We start from the raw sequence: 22,951 nt of genomic DNA, 5'->3' as shown, positions 1-22,951 counted from the left end.
AGCAGTCACCAAAAACAAAATAACAATAAAGCAACACTTGGCTCGCCCCTATTTGAAGTATATTATCCCTGTTGCTATAGCAACCGCCACCCGCCAGACACTGTGGCGGGGTTATTCTTCTCGTAGGCAGACAGTATGTATATTTGTATGTCGCTCGCGTTATTGAAAAATGACAGATTCAATATATTTTGAACACACACACATAGTTCTCCACCCAGACATGTGCATCTCGAGGACAAAATTAGAATTTCGAATTTATTTTTGATTCACTATTTCATATTTTGTACGAATTTAATGAAGTTTTGTTTAACCCATTAACTGCCAGTTTTTTCCTCCCAATTTATTTCTGGGTGTCTAGATTGACATAGAGACTTCAAATTGGAATATAAATGGAATATAGATAGAATCTGCCATGAGCCACAAATGGCGATCGACTTTCAAGTAGCCCTCACGAGAAAATAAAGTTCACATTGACAATAAATAGTCAGTAAATATATTCTAAAACCGTTAGACAACACATCAATACGCAGGAGTTGGAAATGATGTACATAATAATATGACATAACGCGTTTAGAAAATACAGTAAGGCCCCGCTTAACGCTGTTTCGTTTAGCGCTGTTTCGTTTAGCGCCCTTTTATTTCAACCCGGGGATTCCACGAAATCGCTCGCAGCATACGGGGATTCCCCGAAATATTATGCAGCGATAGGTTTCAAATACATATCCGAAAGAGTGTACTTGTATTTCTTGTTTGGTGCGGTATTGTACAGACATATTTTGAAGGGGTAAATGTGGAAGATGTCGAAGAAATAATTCAAGAAGCAGCGGCTAGTCTTTCTAATGATGAGCTCAAGGAATTAACTGAACAAGAAGAAAACAAAAATGTTGACAGCAGTGATTCAGAAGAAGAGCAAAAAGAACTTTCGATGGCGTTTGTAAAAAGGAGTTTGTCTACGATAACTGAAATAATGGATCAATTCATTGAAAATGATCCGAATTTTGACAGGAGCTCAAAAGTAAGGCGTGGTGTTAGAGATACTCTATCTGTTTATGAAGAACTTTTAAGAGAACAACGCAAAAGAAAAAGGCAAACAACATTAGATGCTTTTGTCACAAAAAGGCAGAACACTGAAAACGCGGAAGGCTAACTAAATATGACTGACTGAGAATTTTTTTTTTTTTTTTTTTTTTTTTTTTTTTTTTTTAAGAATATTCGTTTTGTTATTTATATTTTGTTTTTATTTTTGCAAGAAATGATAATGTGGTATTAATTTGGGCTTTAAGAAATAAATGTTTGGTTTTATTTTTATTAAAAAAACATACTTTTTAAATTTAATACCTAACCAATTTCCTAGCCATCTTCCCCTAACCCCAATATTTACATGTAAAGATAGCCTCGTTTAGAGCTGTTTCGCATTACGCTCTACTTTGATGGAACGTATCCCCCGCGTTAAGCGGGGTCTTACTGTATTGAAATCTTGAAACTCACAAAAATGTTACCTCTCGCAATTAATGCTCTCATTACACAACTACTACTCAACAACTCGTGCAAAAGCTTTAGAAAGGTTTAAACAACAATTTAAAAAAGTAACTATTGTTGCCAACCTAATTAGAGTTACCATACTTCCGCTACTAAGGCAAATCCGTAAATGGGGATCATGGCAGTTAAAGAGTTAAGGGGGCTAATACACCTTAAACCCTTCATGATCTTCGAATATGTGACTGTTGCAAGAATTGGGATACTTTATTTATTTTAAAAGCAATTACTTCCAACCTTTTACAGCTGACTACATAATATAGCAGCTTTGGAAACTAGTAACCAGAAAGTTTGTGTCGCCACAAATATTTTTGTAATTTATCCTCTTTGTGACTTTTCGCCATGTTTTCACCTTGCGCGCATATTTTAAAAATGGCTAATGATACATACATGAAATTTGATGGAATTCTTTTTATGGGCACTATTTTCTAATTGAACCTAAAATCTGATGAATATTTTAATATTAAAATATTTTATGGACGAAAACATTACAGATTTTTTTAATAAAATACATTTTATAAACTCAACTCCAACTAAAATAAAAATTTAACATGGAATTCTTAGGATTTTTGGTGTGCAGTAGTTTCCAAATGTTATAAAAGGTATATATTAAATTTGGAATTAAATTATGCGACAGAATATTTTAAAACCGTGCGCGCAAGGTGGAAACATGACGAAAAATGTTGTCACACAGCGGATTAAATTATAAAAATATTTGTAGCAACACAAACTTTCTGATGACTATTTCAGAAAGCAGCTATATTATGTAGTCAGCCTTAAAAAGTTGGATGTAATCGCTTTTCAAATAAATAAGTTATCCCAATTCTTGCGACAGTCACCTATTCGAAGATCTTATGGGTTTTAAGGTGTATGAGTCATGAGTCCCCTTAATCACTTGTCTTTTGTTATGTAGCCACGGGAGAGGAAAAAATCTATTAAATATTAAATCATTCAATATGATCGTAGGGACGACCTATCCTAATGTCATGCAATTACAGCCTGACGGTGGTGACGTCATGTTCGGGAGTGAGAGTTTATTTACTTCAATAATGCTGTCCAATAGCATGCCTTCGTGGTGTAGTGGTTCTGCACGTTGGGCCTGTATTCCAGAGGTCTCCGGTTCGATTCCCGGCAAAGCCTGTGCTCATTTTTCATCTCTCTGGCCTCGAAATAACCTAAAATGTCTCTACAGTGGCACCCGAATTTTAATTGTGATGATTCTCTACGCGCAGAATCTGGCGATTGGATCCCCTAAAAACCCCAGTTGCCCTTTAAAAGGGGGAGTATATAAGGTATTTCTCCCGACTTCTTAGCATGCCTTCGTGGTGTAGTGGTCTGCACCCTGGGCGCGCATTCCAGAGGTCCTCGGTTAAATTCCCGGCGAAGGAGTTGCTCATTTTTCATCACTCCTGCTTTTAAAATAACCTAATGTTTTTACAATTTGAAAGCGAGCGTGGCAAGCCTACTCGAAATAAAGGATTTTAATTCTCAACTGTTACCATTCGGAAGAATGTAAAACATTTATGTTTCAGTTTTAATCAACGAACTCAGCTATTTAAGGGGTATCAGAAACCCCTATACCGACAATGTTAAATTGGCCATTTTCGATGTACCTTTTCTCAAAATCTGCTGTAGATGCAAGCTTGAAATTTTTTCTGCAATTAAAGTATACCTATCTGATTATACTGAAATGAGCTTTTGAAACATTTTGAATTTTAGAGTAAATTACAGAATATTTTGATAGGCATAGTAAAATTTAGCACTTTTCTCACACAAAAAAATTTTTTTAAAAAATTATTTCTAAGTTTATTACAAAAAGCTCATTTCAGTAAATATTAGGGACCCTAATAAATAAGCCATAAAATTTTTAGATACCTGTGAGCAGTAGTTCCTGAGAAAAGGTACATCGAGTATAAAAAAATCACGTTTGGAGAAAAACGCATTTTTCTGTAAAAATCCTCATTGATCAAAGCAGTAGATGACAAATTAAAACTAGATTTTTTTACAGTTCTAATTTTCATAGAGATTAAAGAATGGTATTTTTAGAAAGATAAAAGTGTAGAGAATTGGAAAATGCAAAAATCCGAAATCACAATTTTTTGAAGATTTTGGGGTTCCAACACCCCTTAAAAGCAATGTTTTGCCACTGCTTGAAAAAAAAATACTTGTAGCTTTCACTCACCAGCGCGTCGCCATCATGTAAAACCTAAGATATTTAATTTGTCTGTATATAAAAAACACTAAGGGATTTAAACACAATAAACGCAGTTCTTAAGAATATATTTCTGCTTTTCAATCTGGTTGGTTCTTAAGAATATATTTCTGCTTTTCAATCTGGTTTTCAATCTGGTTTCTGCTTTTCAATCTGGTTTTCAATCTGGTTTCTGCTTTTCTATCTGGTTTCAATCTTAAATGAAAATGCATTTGAATCACGAGATGACTAATTACAAATATTAAGTATTTTTATGACATTGCCCTATTTGGGATAATTATTATAAAATTATTTGTTCAAAGCGGACGTTCGTTCCAAATGGGATATTAATCTCGAAACGGTATTTTGCGTCGGGACACTTGAATGTGCTGTATCACTTTTCAAATGGTTTCCACCAGATATTATCGCTCTGTATTATATTTAAAGAAATTAAATAATGAAGAATCTGTGTAAATGTATGTATGATTCTCGCACTGCGAAAAAAATATACCTAAAGTCATGCATTTTTGAATAACGTAGTCCTCCACACGAACATGGACACCTGGAAGTCCGAATTTTGAATTTCGAATTTCTTTTATTATCTATTTCAAATTTTGTAAAACTTAAACGAATTTTTAATTACAAACTCGTCAATTTTAAAGCGAGCAATAGCAACAGTGTACGGAAAAAGAAAAGAAAAAATATTTTATCTCCAGCGCGTGAGACTATGTATCGGAAATTCTAAAGATGTGCTGTTTTAAATATTTTTGGAATATACTCAATCGAATTTTATGTGACGTAAGCTCCCAGAATGTGATACTTAATAAATAAAAACGCCAAACGTTAATAATGTAAAGACAAAAAAATTTTAAAGCCATTTCAGTAAGAAAAATGAACTGAGAAAATACTTAAAAAAAAGTGGAAAATATATGCCAATGCTTAACGCTGCATAAAGAACTCTAGACCTATACTGCTGTGCCAATTTTAAAATCTTTGTAATTTTGCTGCTTAATTGTATATGGCGTAAACTGTCAAGAAAACGATGCTTAATAACAAAGCTAAAAAGACAAAAAGAAAAGGAATGGTGTTTTCGTTTTGCGATTTTGCGTTGGTTCACTGTAAATGTCCGTTTCACTTTTCAAACTGTTGCCACCAAATGTTAGAGTCCTGCATTATATTTGAAGAAATTAAATAATGAAAAATCTGCATAAATGTATGTATATTTCTCGCATTGTGATAAAACAACGGTACATAGAGCCATCGAATTTTGAATGACGTAATCCTCCAGCAAATATGGGCATCTGGAAGCCCAAATTTGAAATTTGGAATTTGTTTTATGATCGATTTAATATTTTGTAAAACTTTAACGAATTTTTGATTAACAAACTCAAGGATTTCAAAGCGAGCCATGGCAACGTTGCACAGAAAAAACGTTTTTATCTCTAGCGCGCGAGACTGTGTATCGGAAATTCTAAAGATATGCTCAATTTAAAACTATTTTGCGATATTACTGTTGAACTGAATTTTATGGTTTAAGTGCGAAGAACGTGATATTTAATAAATAAAGGTAACACACAAAACGTTTAAAAAAACGCCCCTTTGGACGTAATTTAAAATCTGAAACATTTCAGATATTCTCTTTTTTTTTTTTTTTTTTTTTTTTTTTTGTTGTTGTTGTTGTTGTTGTTTTAAATATAACCTTCACTGTATGAATAAGCATATATTAATTGTCATGTTATTTTTTAGCTTAGTTTTCAAGTAAAAAAGTCTAGTGTCGTAGCTATTTGTAAAACATCATTCATTGATTTACTAATTAGCTGTTTCAATTATAGGGTCAAGTATAATTGGCATTTTGTGTTTCGAATTTATATCTGCAACTGCGCAAAACAAAATCAATATTTCCTTTCTACTGCTGTCATTTATTGTTTAGGAACTAGTCTTTAAATAGGGCAGAATATTCTTTCATATATCCGCTCTCACACTGCAAAACAATGCACATAATAAGCGAAACAGCGTCGAGGTTACTTTCTGTTTTAATGTGTTTTTTTGTAATTGAAAAGATCCATCTTAATATTTTTTTTCACCTATGTTTTCTTCGTTACAATTACATCACACTTTGAAATCTTTCAACTTTTATAGAGGGGGGGAAGGTGTTTGTATCTACCATTCAAATAATAACAACGCGGAAATATTTTACGAAATGTTATACCCGAAAGAGTTCAGGGACGTTTCTGGTGATATTAACAAAATTCTAGAATTGCATTTTAGCAGCGAGTGAAGATTCTAACGTCAAGGCCATAAAGACCAGCTTGTTTACTCGAATATGAAAAAACCCTGGCCCTAGAGATAAATTCGATTGAAATTAAAATCGTGGTTTTGTATTCCATCGAAAAATGACCTTGTACCTACGGTTGTTTACTGTTAATTTAATTCCTTTCAGTATTCAGGGATATATAACTTCTTCGGGAAGCCATAAACTCTGAAAAGAAAATATTCTTAATTTTGAATTTTTACTTTTTTTTAACCCTAAGGGTCTAGTCTCGAAACACGATTTTGCGTTTATTCACTTTAGAAGCTTTGCTTCACATTTTATTCAAATGTGTTGCCATTTGACAAATGTAAGTTATTTATCTTCCGAACTGATTTTATATATTATCGTCCAGCAAATTAAGTTGTTTTAAAGCAATAGATGCAATTCTTAAGAATATTATTATTTTTTAATCAGAGTGATTTAAAATAAAATACAAGAATTATAACAATATTTTATTACACAAGAAAATAATTAAAAAAATCTGAAATTATGTCAAAAGATGCGTTTTTTTAACGTTTTCTGTGTCACCTTTATTTATTAAATCTCATGTTTTTAGAGAAGTTAGATATTTTTTGAAAAGCAGGAAATATAAAAAAATTGAGCCACGGACCTCTCGAATACGCACGCATCGAGTGTGCTAAAATTATTACACCACGAAGGCATACTAAGAAGGCGTGAGGAACACCTTATATACTCCTCTTTTAACCCTCTAAGCGGCAAAGCCGTATATATACGGCCTAGAATGTTTTTTGTGATATCTGTAAGAACGTATATACACGTGCATATTAAAATATGTCAAAGAAATTAAGGAAATATGTCAAAAGAAAACAAATCCAGGTATGAAATACCAGGAGAGTTTTTACATTAAAATCAAAAAAATCTTGGGAAATTTATGCATTTTTAGCGAAAACCCTTGCCGCTCAGAGGGTTTTAAAGGGTGACTGGGGATTAAGGGACCGAATCGCCAAATCCTGGTGGTGGAGAATCAAAATCCTCCACCTTTTTTTTATTTCGGGTCCCACTGTAGAGACGTTAGGTTATTTGGAAGGTGGAGACGAGAAAAATGAGCAATGGTCTCACCGAGACTCGAAACACGGACCCCTCGAATACGCGTCGAGTGTGCTGACCATTGCACCACGAAGGCATGCTAAGAAGGCGGGAGAAATACCTTATATGTTCTTCGCACTTAGACCATAAAATTCAATTCAACAGCAGTATCCTAAAATATTTAAAAAGAGCATACCTTAAGAATTTCTGATACACAGTTTCGCGCGCTGGAGATTTTTTTTTTTCCCTGTACTGTGTTGCCATTGCTCGCTTTGAAATCGTTGAATTCGTTCATCAAAAATTCGTTTCAGTTTCACAAAGTGTGAAATAGATAACAAAAATTCCAAATTTCAAATTGTGTGCTTCCAGGTGCCCATATTCGATTGGAGGTCTACGTTATTCAAAATTTGATGTCTCTAGGTTCCGTTGTTTTTTCACAATGCGGAAAACATACATACATTCATGTAGATTCTTCATTATTTAATGTCCATAAATATAATGCTAAGCTCTAATATTTGGTGGCAACAATTTGATTCAGACTTTTATAGTAAACCAACGCAAAATGCCAAAACGAAATTATTAACCCTTCTGAGATAACGTCCATTTGCGATAAAAAATGTGAAAGGGTTCAGATTTTAATAATGGCGCTAAAGGAGTTGTTAACCCTCTGGCTGATCATCCCGCGATTTCCACTGGTTCGTTATATCCGAAAATTCGTAATTATAGGGTTTTGGCTGTAATACATTTTAAAAGCGAATTTTAAAAGCTTTTATCCATCATTTTTCCTTAAAACTTGCAGAAATTCCGAAAAAATACGAAAAACACAAGAGTGTCAATGGAAAATATTCATACAATTCGTTATACCCGTCTTTCGTATCTTTGGAAATTCGTTATAGCCGCATAAAATAACGTAAGTTTATATGAAATTGGTCGAGACCAGAAAGCTCGTACGTTATGTCCGAAAATTCGTTATATGCGAGGTTCGACTGTAATAATTTCTAGAAGCGAATATTAAATCCCTTCATCCCTTCATTTCTAGCTAATACTGATGCAAAATAATCTTATAATGAAATTATATAATTAACCGTGTCTAACTAGTGATTATTTTAGCTAAACCTTAATTTATTACATGCTGATTTTTATTTATTTTTCTGGCTAATATTCATTCAAAGTAATCTTGTTAACTTTTATAAGTAACCATATGTAAGTAGTGATTATTTTAGCTAAAAGTTTTATTTATTTTTCTGGCTGATATTGATACAAAATAATCTTATAATGTAATTATGTAAGGTAAGTTCTCCTTCCTTTCGGCATGCCTTCGTGGTGAAACGGTTAGCGCGCTCGGCGCATATTCGAGAGGTCCAGGGTTCGTGTCCCGGATAGGGCATTGCACATTTTGCATATTTCATGCTTCAGAGTAACCTAATGACTCTACAAAGTAACCATATCTAACGAGTGATTATTTTAGCTAAACCTTAATTTATTATATGATTTTTATTTAGTTTACTCGTATTTATTTTTCTGGCTGATATTGATACAAAATCTTTATATATATAAGCGGCTAAAGTGTGTGTCGCCGATAGTTTATTGTTTCCACTCGGATAAATGAGCGCGGAAATTAAAATCTCCGCAGTTTTTAATTAACGTCTCGTCCGATTAAAGTCGTACGAAGATGAGAACGGTATCGATGGATTCGGAGAATTTTTTGAAATCCCATTATACGTGTCTCGAATTTCAACTCGGCGCCGTTCCATAGCTATTCGAGAAAAAAGAATTTGGCACGTAGCCAAATTCCTGTAATAGGGAAAACCCAAGAAAGAAAGTGGAATATGCAGGGGAAAATTAGTTTCTAATTAATATCTCGGATAATTAAAGTCCCAAGAAGACGCGAAGTGTCAAAATGGCGTGCCACGGACCTGCGGAATCCAACGGTGTACATCGCCAGCCGTTTCGGAGGAGATGATGTTACTTCACCCCCATATATATATATATACATATATGCGGCTTAAGTGTCTGTTTGTCGCCGATAGTTTATTGGTTGCTTGCATAACTGTACTAGCCAATGGGGTGAAGTTGCCACGGCACAGGTTTGCCGTTTCAATTGAGACGTAGACAATTTCCTATAAAACTTGCCTTTGCTATGTCCATCCATAATTCTCAGGGCCAAACGCTTAAGCGTATTGGCATTCTTTTACCTGAGCCTGCATTTGGACACGGTCAACTTTATGTTGCCTGTTCAAGAGTTCGTGAGAGAACGGACGTAAAATTAAAAATAATGGATGGTCTTCTGCAAGGCGAGTTTAAAAATTATGGAAAGATTTACACAAGAAATGTTGTGTACAAAGAGGTCTTTGACATGTGAATTAACATTTCATTATTTAAATCACCTTTATTGATTGAGCTAGCGGTGACTCTTGAGAAATGTACGGCCAGTGGTTTCCTTCATTGCACTCTACTTTAAGCAAGTAGTCCTCGACGCCTGCCCTGGGTAATTCAGTTTAAAGTAGCAGATACCTTTGCCCAAATGATTTTAATTACAATTTATAATATCTAGAACAGCGGTCATTTCGTACGACCGCCGGGCGTTCTAGTAATCTTATAATGAAATTATATAAGTAGCCATATCTTACTAATGATTATTTTAGCTAAATCTTAATTAACTATCTGGTGATTTTTATTTATTATTACAGTCAAAAGTCGTTAATTCGGACACCCATAATTCGGAATGATCTATAATACGGACCTCAAAACTAAAAACTTCCTGCGCATGCGCCGCGTTGACACATGCGCACAGGCGTTTACGCGTGCGCGTAAGACCTTTTACGACTGCGCATATGAGTGTGCGCAAGTGCAGAATACGTTTTCACGCGCGCGTTTTATGTATAATGGACGTATAAGCTAAATAATTACCTATTTCAGTTAATGTTGATGATTGCGTTGTTCCTTAATTTTCGAATTGGATCCGGCTTTATATTTTTTGCAGACTGTAAGAGCAATTTTATAAAAGTAAGCTTAAACTTTCGATTATATCAAATAGAATTTCCGATATATATTTGTTAATATGTAAAGGATCTAAAGCGAAAGTATGTTTTGAAATCCGAAATCTGTTTATCAATTTCACACTGCTCGGCGGGGGAAACGCCGCGGCGGGCGCGTAATGAATTGGAAGTTGATCTGTCAGCACTATCCTTATCTTCAGGGCAGATGTTTTTATTTTATTTGGCTTATAATTCCTTATCAAATGTAATATTTCATCTCGATGTGCTCCGTCTTTGATATGATTTAAAACAAGTTCCTCGTCATTATAATTCGCTTCCGATAGCGAAGAAAGTGACAGAGGTTATTGAAAACGAAAAAATTTCGATTGACAAATTAGTCGGTATTCTCGACACAGCAATTACAGGACTTGAACAGCGGAACTTTGTAACTGAACAAGAAATTATATCTGTTTAATAGAATTAAAGAGAAAGTATTATCACATGAAACGAAGCAAAACTTAAACAACTTACATTGAAAGAAATGTTTAATAAAGTAAACAAATAAATATTATGCTTTTTCTTTTTGCAAATTTTGATACCCTTTAGATCATAATTGTTCTTTATTTCATAAATTACGGTTTCATATTTTTAATTTTAGAATTTCTGCATGCCATCTTACGAGATTTAAACTGATGATCTATAATCCGGAAAAATCGATAATCCGGAGTCGCCGAAGTCCCGACGAGTCCGGATTAACGACTTTTGATTGTATAATTATGCGATTCTTTGTAAAATTATTAAGATTGGGAATCTGCAATGGAAGAACTTTTAAAAATTTTTGTTGTATTTCACAGGTGAATGGAACCCTGACGAGGTACCCTACCATGATTTCGTGGCAGCTGGAAACTTGGTAAGCGAGTACGTTCTCGACAATCCAGTCACGCAAATAAATGGATATATAGGAATCTGGGATTTTAAAGGTTTCGGCTTGAAACAGTTCGTTCCATTTTGTTCTCCGAAAAACGCTTGGCTGCTCTGCAACCTTATGCAGGTTAGTGAATACACTGTTTGCTCATATTTAAATATTACATTTCTTCAAGCATTTCCTTTCCTTTTTACTTTCTTGTACGAAGTAAAGAAAGTATTGTAGTCGCGAAAAATTGCAGGTGCTATATTTCAACAAAAATATCCATTTGACCCCTTTGAATGGTGTTTTTGCGTGACATCTGTATACGCGGACAGAACAAAGGACTCTTTATGCCAAAATGCATTCTAAAATGGATTAAAAATGGATACAGAAGTGTTTTTTATGACTTTCGTGACCCGTCTGTACGTACGTATGTATGTATTTCGCATAACTCAAAAACAAGTTGCTTTAGAACTTTGAAATTTTGTGCATGGAACTGCTGCTGCAGGTAGTTGGGTTATAAAGTATATCGCCCGCTTTCCTAGCGTGCCTTCGTGATGTACTGGTTCTGCACGCTGGGCCGGTATTCCAGAGGCCCGTGGTTCGACTCCCGGCGTAGGCGTTTGCTATTTTTCATCTTTCCTGGTTACAGAAATGTACCTAATGTCTCTACAGTGGCGCCCGAACTAAAAGGGTGATGGATGATAACTCTCCACACCCAGGATTTGGCGATTGGGTCCCCTAAAATCCCCAGTCGCCCTTTAAAAAAGGGAGTATATAAGGTATATCTTCTGCTTTCCTAGCGTGCCTTCGTGGTGTAGTGGTTCTGCACGCTGGGGCGGTATTCCAGAGACCCGTGGTTCGATTCCCGGCGAAGGCGGTTGCTAATTTTTCATCTCTCCGGCTTCCAAAAAATCCTAATGTCTCTGCAGGGTACCTTTTGGTTTGCAATCGGTCGCATCAAAATTATATATATGTAATAATAAAATTCCATAATCAAGAATACACTTAAAATTCTAACTGTATGTTCTTTTCATTTTAATGGCTACGTTCTCTTATTTGAAAGTACGTGGAATTAAATCCACAGCCCCGTAGTCAAGTTGTTTTTCCCTCCTTTTCTACACGTACAGTTATAGAATGTTCTGGAAATATTTAAAGCGAACTGGATTGGCTGACAAGGCTGACATCATTTCTTGGAAGCTCCGCCTTTCCAGAGGCAGTAAAAGGAGTCGCAAAAGAATATCGGGTAATGTCACGATGCAGTAAACTTCATACAAAAAGTTATTAGTAATTCTTTTTTATTTACTCCGGAGATAAGATTTTTGTAATTGCTATTTCTCCTGAATAATAATAAATAGATCCTGTTTATAAACTTATCGTTTGATAATTTAAGCTACGACTACATTTATGATTCTTCACCAATCTATTTATTCCGGACAAAAGCTGGTACGTCACAAGGAAATGAAAAGAACATACAGTTAGAATTTTAAGTGTATTCTTGACTAATTAATTATTATATATATATATATTATTATTATATATATATATAATAAGAAAATTTCCATATACCATCTCCAAGAAACACAAATTCAGTTTAAAACCATGAATGAAAACAAAATTTTACTAGAATTTAAATTAATATTTTAAATAGTAATTTCAATCTCCTTGTTTAAAAAATCTGCTAAGAAAAATCTTTTATTATAAATAATATTTTATTATAATATATTTAAAAATACTTCTTGAATTTATATATATATATGCACTCTGTTACCCGGCTTGATGAGCTCTGTTAATTTATTTTTATATGTCAGTAAATTGTGCATTTTTTGCTTTAAAAGTGATTAAATTATGTTGTTCTTACGTTCCAGTTAAGGTTTTTATTCCTTTAGTTATTTTGTATACAATAGTTGTGGAATTATCAACAATTTAAAAGTTTAAACTGGCTCTAAGACTAACGAGGCCACCGTTTGTTTACATTTGAAACTCTTAGTAGAATAGTGAGTCCAACTTCAGTGTCTTTTAGCCGAGTGCGACCAAAAGTAAACTTTCAATTTTGTAAACTGGAAAACCAGTCTTACTGACGGCTAGCCATATTGCTTGTTTAACTCTAATTTTGATTGATAATTTTTGAATTGTTTTTAACTGTATTTCGAGTTTTATCTTTTTTTGTATTTTATAATTTTTAATGGAGATGCTTTGAATTTTTATGCATTTTCGCCTTGCCGCAAAGTGAAAACTGAATTGATCGAATGAGAAATATATCTCTATTGAAATTCGAAAGAATTAGTTTAAATAAAATGCAGCCAAAAAAAAAAAGTGTCTAATTTAATAGGCCGTATAAGGAGGAAATCATGTAGTGTCCACATGAGATATTTTCCTGATGTCTATACGTATAGAAGTATACACTGAATACCAATAAGTATTTGAACACATGTGATAGAAGAGAAAAACTAACTGTATTCAAAATCAATAGTTGGTACAGCCTCCACGAGAGGTAATTACAGCGTGGACCTTCCGGGGCATACTTTCCACAAGTCTTTGTATGACAGCTAGTCGTATTTTCTTCCCCTCGGCTTGGAGAAGACATAGAAGTTCCTTCACCGATTTTGCACGGGTAGTGCACCCCTGAATTCGGCGATGCAACTCGTCCCAGAGGTTCTCGATAGGGTTCAGGTCTGGACTATGGGCAGGCCAGTCCATTCGATGAACTCCATTGGCACCATACCAAGCCTTGGTTAACGTCGAAACATGACAACTGGCATTGTCGTCCTGAAAGTAACAGGGGTCCAACCCGTAAAACTGCCACAACGTAGGAAGCACATTGTCATCCAACACAGTGCAGTAGGCATCGGAGTTGAGCTTACCATGAATGGGGACCAAGGGTCCCAGCCCATACCAGGAGAAACACCCCCAGACCATAATTCCATCTCCGCCGAACTTGACTGTTGGCACAATGCATTCTGGCAGGAGACGTTCTCCAGGTAGACGCCAGACCCAGACCCTGCCATCCGAACGGTAAAGGGTGAACCTTGATTCGTCACTCCAAAGAACCCGTTTCCACTGATCTACGGTCCAATTTCGATGCGCTTTGCACCACATTAACCGAGCAGCGCGGTTGGACTTTGTGATCAAAGGCTTATGGGCAGCAGCACGCCCATGAAAACCAAGCAGATGTGCTTCCTTACGGATGGTATTCTTTGAAACAATACTCCCGGATGCCTGTTGAAACTCCTCGCGCATGAGGGCCATCGGTTGGGTGCGGTTCTTCCGAATTTCTCTGGACAGCACTCGTCGGTCTCTATCTCCCAGTTTCGTTGGTCTGCCGACTCGGTGCACATTCCGACAATCACCTCTCACCTTCCACCTTTTAATCACATAGGCCACTGTCGATTTTGGGCACTTCAGATCGCTAGATATGTCCCTTAGAGATCGCCCACATTTGTGATACTCGATAATTATACCTTTTTAAAAATCAGAGAGCTCCAAACTGGGAGGCATCTTGCATGCGACTAAAGCCGATGCTGTTTTCTACACGATATATACCGACGGAGTCCGTGACGTACCTTAGGACCGCAAATGTCGTCATTTGCATAGGTGTCCAAATACTTATTGGTAGTCAGTGTATATGTATCTCACATAACTCAAAAACGATTTGCCGTTTTGTATGTGCGTCTGTAGTAATATCTAGTTTTGCACTTTTTCTTAATTGCCATCAGCAGTACTAAAAATGTATGTACACTGCTCAAAAAAAAAAATGGGACTGTGCTATATCTCCCGTTCTACTGGGGCGATTCACGAAATTCAAATTGCCTTCTTCATGTCTCGAAAGCGCGACTTAGGATATATATTAGATTTATATATAGCACTATTCTAACATAGGTATTTTGACACAAAATCGGACTTTTTCTGAAATAACATACCAATTTTTTTACATATTTCGATTCTACGACTCAAATTATGCCAGAATACCAAGTTTTGTAAAAATCGTACGAGTAGTTTTTGAAATATTAGCTCTCAAAAATTTTAGTTCCTCAATGTTAATTGAATTTGGCAAATATTTATTTATATCTCTTTTTTTATTAAACTTTTTTTATTTTTTCTCTCACATTTCGAAATTTAGGTTCATTCCAAATAAAATTTACCCATTTTTTGTGTTTTATTTTTTAAATTTCTATTTTTAAATAATTTTTATAAATTTTTCGAAAAAAATTTTGAATTATAACCTATAAAATTTTTGCCATCATCTTAAAGTAGGTATATTTTTAAGCATATCTGCAAAAAATTAGACTTTTTTATTCAAAATTTTCTAAGATATACACAAATTTACATATTTTCGCGTTTTGAAATTTGGCATCTTTTTTTTTTTTTGAGCGATAATAACGCCAAATGTGGTCTATGGATTTTTGTTACACTGTATTGCCACAGCTATTTTTAACCTTAAATTTCAAGTAAAATTTTACGGAGAATTAATTATATGACATTTTTTCCCTCAGTGATGCGTAATAAATATTTATTAATACTATAGGAAAAGCTATTTTTTAAATTTCTCTCTCTCTCTTTTTTTTTTTTTTTTTTTTTTTTTTTTTTTTTTTTTTTTTTCTAAATAAGAGTAAATTTTTGTATGAGTAAATTTTTACCTTCGGCGTTTTATCGTCTGCTACTTTACTTCGATTAAATCGAATTGTCTAAAACTGAGAATTTTCGTTTGATGTTTATTTGAATTTTATGACATTAACTGCACAATTTATTTCTAAACAAACTGATGCTTTTGAAGTGGCTGAAAGAGCGGCTGGTACTATCATCCATATTTTTAAAGCACAGTATATTTTTATAGAAACATAAGATTTAGAATAATCATTTTTATAAAAGTCAAATTATGATATAAATATACAACCCTCTAGAGACTGAATTAATGGAAGTTCAATGGTTATGTAGAAATGATCTGCAGCTACTTAATCGCTGGATAAGTCAGCAGATTCCGTGGACAAGTAAGAATAATTATATAAACGACACCCAACATTCTGAATTCAATTAACAACGAGGATACGATGTTTATTAAATGAATTCAAGAAGTTTTAAAACATAAAAAATCAACTCATTTTTTATCCTAAAATGTATTTTTGTGCGTAGCGTATTTTCATTATTCTAATTTAAAATTCCAATAATTCTTAAAATTCTAATCTAGAATGTAATTGTCAAGAACTGATTCCTAATCATCAGTAATATAATAAGTAATTATTACGGTTATTAATAAATCCTTCTTATAAAGTAATTGCAAATATTTCAAAACACTTTCTGTCTGAATGCAAATATTTTTCTGTGCAAATATTTTTAATTTTATATTAATCAAGATTGCACACGATATTATTTATTTGCACTTCAATTCTTAACGTCAGTTCTAGTAGAAGTTACAAATCAGTTATATTTAATTAAGGATTGGATTGGATTGGATTGGATTATTTAATTATGGCAAAGCAAACGAGGGCTATCTCCTAAAGGGAGGGATGCCTTCGTGGAGGACTTTCTAAGGGAAACTGGCTCGTATACACGTTACACATCGGGAAAACCACGAAACCACGCATGCAACCAGCCTGTTTGCGGGATTCGAACCTCGGACCGAACTACCAGTGATCAGCGTCTTTACCGCTCGGCCGTTTGTGGGCCTTTATGAAATGGAAGGCGATAACTTTATTTAAAATGATTGCCAGAAATACCAAAATGTTTCGAAAAGTTGGATACTTTTTAATATACTTTCAGAATGCTTAAAGAAAAAGAGAAGAAAAATAATTTTTTTCGTAAAATTTAGTATTTGTTTTTTTTTTTTTTTTAATTTAAAACTTTTCAATGTTATGATATTTGATTCTTGCGATTTCAAAAATAAAATTTTTGACTAAAATATGAATAACATTTTAAGAAACCAAATGTAGAATAAAATTGTGTAAAGCAATGGGCACAATGATAAAACTGTTTAAAGCAGTTTATGCAAGTCATCCTAAGTTAAAATGTCGGTTATACATCTCTCTTATTTATATATATCTTTTCTGAACGGAACATTGAAAAGCGTGTAAAACTGTGCTTTACTGTATTTTCTCTTTTAATATAGTATGCAGTTTTCAAACTCATCGTAGTCTGGGTTACAAAGTATTCTTCCGAAAGAAACGCAGTTCAAATAAATAAAATCAAATTCTGGAAAATTGATATTAATAAATATATTTAAAATGCTCAGTTCAAAGAAATAAATAGAAAATTTTAAAACAATTATCTGAAGAGACAATGCAACACAAACAATTAAAATAAAAGTATAAAAATTTAAAAATTACCTAAAATAATAACTATGACGAAAAATATATATAAAGAAAACTATCTAAAAAAAATAAACGCTGCACCTTTATTTACGCAGTTCGAATTGGTAAATAGAAATTTTTAAAACAGTTATTCGAAAAAAAAAAAAAAAGTGCAACTTAAACAATTAAAATGAAATTCGAAAAAGAAAAAATTACTTAAAATAATAAGTTATAATTAAAAATATAATATAAAGAATATTATTTGGAAAAAAGGAACGATGGTGACTTTTTTTCCTCTCACGGGAAAGGAAACTAGGTTGCCATATATTAAGAAGTTCGCCAAGTGAAGTATTCTTGGCGCAAACTGACAAAAAAGTGCCAACATAAATTTGTGAATTTCTCCGTAAATTTCGCTCCAAATTTTACAAAATTTGATATTTAGGCGTAATTTGAGTCGTAGAATCGAAATATGTAAAAAAATTGGTATGTTATTTCAGAAAAAGTCCGATTTTGTGTCAAAATACCTATGTTAGAATAGTGCTATATATAAATCTAATATATATCCTAAGTCGCGCTTTCGAGACATGAAGAACGCAATTTGAATTTTGTCAATCGGCCCAGTAGATCGGGAGATATAGGACTGTCCCATTTTTTTTTTTGAGCAGTGTACATATGTATACCCATATACCTACCCGTCTTAAAATACCTTTTTTCAATCGTTGGTCGTAGTCACATGCTTCAAATTACTGAAGTTTTTTAAACGATGAAAGTATTCATGTCTTGGCAATGTCAAATTAAATAATAATAATAAATTTTGGGAAAATAACGAAAGGTCTCCGGTTCCTGTACTTATATTTGGGAAAGTTTTATGCCTTTTATGAAACAATTAAAAGTGCAAAAATTTGCTAATCTTTCATCTCTCCGGCTTTCAAAAAATCCTAATGTCTCTGCAGGGTACCTTTTGGTTTGCAATCGGTCGCAACAAAATTATGTATGTGTAATAATAAAATTCCATAATCAAGAATACACTTAAAATTCTAACTGTATGTTCTTTTCATTTTTAATGGTGACGTTTTCTTATTTGAAAGTACGTGGAATTAAATCCACAGCACCGTAGTCAAGTTGTTTTTCCCGTCTCTACACGTACAGTTATAGAATGTTCTGGAAATATTTAAAGCGAACTGGATTGGCTGACGAGGCTGACGTCGTTTCTTGGAAGCTCCGCCTTTCCAGAGGCTAAAGAAGGAGTCGCAAATAAAAGTCGGGGCTTTTCTTTAATGTCACGATGCAGTAAACTTCATACAAAAAGTTATTAGTAATTCTTTTTTTATGGCAAATTTAACCGGGATATTTCATTTCAAAATCTGGAACATTTGATTTCATTTTCATCATGCCTTGAGAGATTGGTTAGAAAAATTGGAGGAAATAAGTCTGAATGAAGTACAGCAAATAAAAGGTGTATTATTTAATAGGCTGTACAAGAAAGTCGTATGATGCCCAAATCAGAATTTTTTAACTAATTTTATTATTTTTTAAACCGAGAAGGGAAAATTATGCAAATTTTTCATTTCGAAGAACTCCTTTTATAATAAATACATAACAAATGAAATGGAGTCATGGATAAACTACAAGTAACTATTACAAAATTATTTCTTTAAAAGAAACCCACATTCCAGGAAGAACTTTAGCTGTAACATTACGTTACTTGAGCTGTAACGTTATGTTACAGAAACGCTGCTGTTGTTCCAGCAAAGATATTATTTTCAATTTAATGAGCACCTAGTAGGCAATGTGCAGATTAGCGAATGCTTAGTAGGTAATGATCAAAGATTGCATACTGTGTTAACTGTCTACAACTTGTAAACACTACTTGGAGCCTTTTCAAACCATTGTTAAAAGAAAAATTCAGAAACAGGGTAATTTTTTTTTCCTAATGTTACCAATTTTTACAGATCGCCGATGTCAAAATGTGTTCTTTATCCTTTATCGTAGACGATCATGAATGTAAAGATAGATCAGAGTGGGAGGGGGAGAGGAAAGGAAATGAGTGAAAGAAACTTTTGAACTTTAACGATACGGAAGCCGTTAATGTGCACATTACGTAAAATGCGGAAAATCCTTGGTTCCGCACTTTAAGGATACAAGTCAGTTAATCTGCTGATTAGCTAGGTAATGTGCTTGATAATGACTTTCGCACGTTAGCGGTAACATATAGATATTGAGTACTATTCGGTTTCGAGGGCCGTAAAAAATCGCCGAACTATTGTTGATGCCAATGCTGCCAAAAATAATTGCGGCAACCCTAATAATTGCGACAAGAAAGGAAGTATAATATAAATAACTATCTAAGATTGATGTTTTAATTTAGATGAAAGGTTAATTTCGTATAATACTTTTTTATTATTATAATTTATATGAAAAAGGCTAAACATGACTGAATGGTAGCATAAGAGTAAATAACTCTTTCAGATCATTATTATAATTTATATAAAAATTGCTAAACTAAATTGAATGGATGCCTGCATCGCTATTTCGCTACCGACTTATCGCTAAAGCATAATTTCATCTCGTTGGTTGTTCAAACGTAATTTTCTATTATGAATGATGCCTTTTCTTTGAAAATATTCAGAATCGGAATTCAGAAGTGCAGAATCGCTTATGCCACTTTTTAAAAGGGTAAAAACAATTGGATTTTTGTCAATTTTATTTTACTTTTTAAATGAAAATAGGTCGATGTGTACATAGATAACGTCAATGGGGTACGCAGTGCCATTTTTGTGAAATTCTGGGATTTTTTTTTAAGTGAAAATAGGTCGATGTGCGCATGGATACCGAGTATGTGCAATTCTTAAAATCGCGTCAAGCAGTGAGTGATTCTGCACTTTACCCAAAATTCTATTGCCGACTTTTCATCATGGGCAATTCCCAAATTGTTAAATCCATAGGATATCAAAAAAAGGATTTAAAATCAAAAAAGGATTTAAACATTAAACTAGTATTTTAATGGCGTCTTAAGAAATATAGAACTATATAAACTTACGCAATCTGAAACCAGCGCGTACGCTAGATTTAGTGCACTGTTAAATGGGCGCGTTTGCTAAGATTTGGCGCTTTTGCGCATACATTTTCGCTGCAGCTTTTTCACGGCCCTCAAAACAGATGAGTACCAGATATTGTTACGTTATTTTCTTCCTTCACGTTCGTACGGGGCTCGTAGATTTGGAGTGAATAACGACAACACTTGATGAAGTATCGAAACACCCTTTATTTACCAATATTGTCAGGAACAGCTCCAAAACACATTTTTACAATCGTCGATGAACTACTATAGACACGCTGACATGATCAGCGACACAGCCTCTAGGTTATCAGGCTATCACGATGGAAACAGCTTCATGGCAAAGCACTAGAATACAGCTCCCGACTCTGCCTGGTCGTTCTTGGAACTCCACGTATTCTCGAGGCTCTCCACTCTACAACTCGCGATGCACTCGACGATACACAAGAGTTTAGCTCTCGACTCAGCACAGTCTAAGACAAAACTCGACGATGCACTAATTCGCGATGCACTAAAAGACTCTCTCGATGCACTCGACGACCAATTCGGCGCTAGACTTCGAGACACTCGCTCAATGACTGACTATCAGCTTGCTAGACGAGGCACACACACACACACTGCGGGCTAACAGGGTTTATATAGCTTTCGACTTGTGTTCGAGAACATTCTGGGCTAAACCGGTAACAATTCGTTCCAGAAGGTTCTCCATCCGTCCATGGTATATCGCCAATTTTGCCGCCAAATGGGCGATTTCTCGCCAAATGGGGCAACCCGCCTTCTTGCTATTTTATGGCAACCCTAAACCTAGTTAGACAGATGTATGCATAAACCAACTTCCAGGCGTGGCCGTTTCGAAACATACCTTTTTTTTATTCCAGGATAATGCACATCAGATCAGTTTGGTAGACAAGACATTTATTTATTCAATCCTAGTTAAATGCGGTAATCTTTATGTACACGGGTTTTAAAAGTACGACGTAAGCATCTTAAAGAAGAAAGTATAAGCGGCGCAGAGTCGTTTGCATGGCAGAAGTCAAGAAAATGGAAGGCGTCATTACTCGCAACCAGTATTTATACTACGTAGGTGCATATGTAAAACTAACCGCGATTGGTTAATTTTAGGTTTCAGTTCCTTTCAAGCCGTGTTATGTAATTTGGAAAGATCTCGAATTTGGGAGAAAGGATGAACTCAGGGGGAGAACGTAAAATTTAGAATAGTCAACTTTAAGGTCGCCAATTATTCCTTAACATAGCCATCGTATTTCATTATATCTTACATATACACATTAAAAAAATATTGTAAAATATTCGCTCCCTAATAATAGTCACAACTCACATTTTGAGAATCGCCATTTTAGATAGTAAATAGGTCACGCAAGTCGCTAATTGACTGATGCAAGACTACAAATATTTTTAAGCAATTTTATTATATTCTCATTATTATAAGTGAATCGCTGAATAAATATTAGTCAGATTAATCCCTCTTAAAGGCAAATATTTTCATATAACTTCGTGGTGAATTATTATAAATATTTTAATGTGTATATAATTCTTTTTAATAATGTTTCTTTCTTAATTATTTTTCAGGACCGTTTTCCTGCCAGATTCAAGATTGCATACTGTGTTAACTGTCTGCAACTTGTAAACACTACTTGGGGCCTTTTCAAACCATTGTTGAAAGAAAAATTCAGAAACAGGGTAAATTCTTTTTTTTTTTTTTTTTTTTTTTTTTTTTTTTTTTTTTTTTTTCCTTAATGTTGCCAATTTTTACAGATTCCTGATGTCAAAATGTGTTCCTTATCCTTTATCGTAGACGATCATGAATGTAAAGATAGATCAAATCAAAAAAATAACAGTCGAGTTAGTTCTTTTTATCTAATAGCGGGCAGTTACCACACTTAAAGCCAGAAGTGGTGGCCATTTTATTGTGCAGACACCGAACATAGGGCCACCGTTGTCTCTTAAAAGGAGACAGACACTTCTCCGGGATTCGAACCCAGGTCCTTCGGTATCGTAGTAGGCTCGCATAACCACTGCACCGTCTGGGCGGCTTAACGGTATCTAATTTGTAAACAATTTTGGATATTTAGAATACGAAGAAAAGTTTGTACTCATCTTATTTGTTTCAGAACAGACCTAGACTTATGGACAGCAAGTAAAAAGAAATTTTTGCTTGGATTTTTTGTTTTTGCTTTTCCCCGTTAGTGGCCGTTTATCCGACTCAAGCTTGGCTACTACTAAGGCCGGAAGTGGTGGCTACTTTGTTATGAAAGCACCTACTAGTTGGGCCCCGTTACCTCCTATGAAGTAACATACAGTTAAAACCAATGTTCTCCAGGATTCGAACTCGGACCCTTCGGTATTGCAGTAGGCTCCCCTATCGACTAAGCCGCCTTGACGGCTTTTTCTTGGAAATAAAATTAAAATATAAATTCTTCAAATACAGAATGAAGGACGATTAAAAAAAAAAAGGATTTTGATATGCTTTTACATCGTTATCAGAGAACAGCGGCTAATCTTTGGAATATGGTAACAGGTAGTTTGGCGACATTTTGGTAAGGTGATAAAGGTTACTAGCTAGGACTTTAGCAGTGTACATGGATAAAGTCAAGAGTGTGCGCAATGCCATTTTTTGTGCA

At 34.3% G+C, this 22,951-nt stretch overlaps 1 protein-coding gene across 2 annotated transcripts in view; it reads left to right on the top strand.

Moving 5' to 3' along the window:
• Nucleotides 1-22,951, top strand: part of LOC118205540 (retinaldehyde-binding protein 1-like) — a 140,458-nt gene that overhangs the window by 106,948 nt on the left and 10,559 nt on the right. For both annotated transcript variants that reach the window (XM_085826572.1, XM_035377824.2), the window contains exons 4-5: nt 10,918-11,114; nt 21,900-22,010. In XM_085826572.1, coding sequence (XP_085682698.1) covers nt 10,918-11,114; nt 21,900-22,010 — 308 coding nt within the window. The remainder of the gene's footprint in view (nt 1-10,917; nt 11,115-21,899; nt 22,011-22,951) is intronic.

The sequence above is a fragment of the Stegodyphus dumicola genome, chromosome 11 (genome assembly GCF_044657685.1).
Source record: "Stegodyphus dumicola isolate Sdum_Otavi_A_Nest chromosome 11, ASM4465768v1".
Lineage (NCBI taxonomy): Eukaryota > Metazoa > Arthropoda > Arachnida > Araneae > Eresidae > Stegodyphus > Stegodyphus dumicola.
This window is presented reverse-complemented; position numbering and strand designations above follow the sequence as displayed.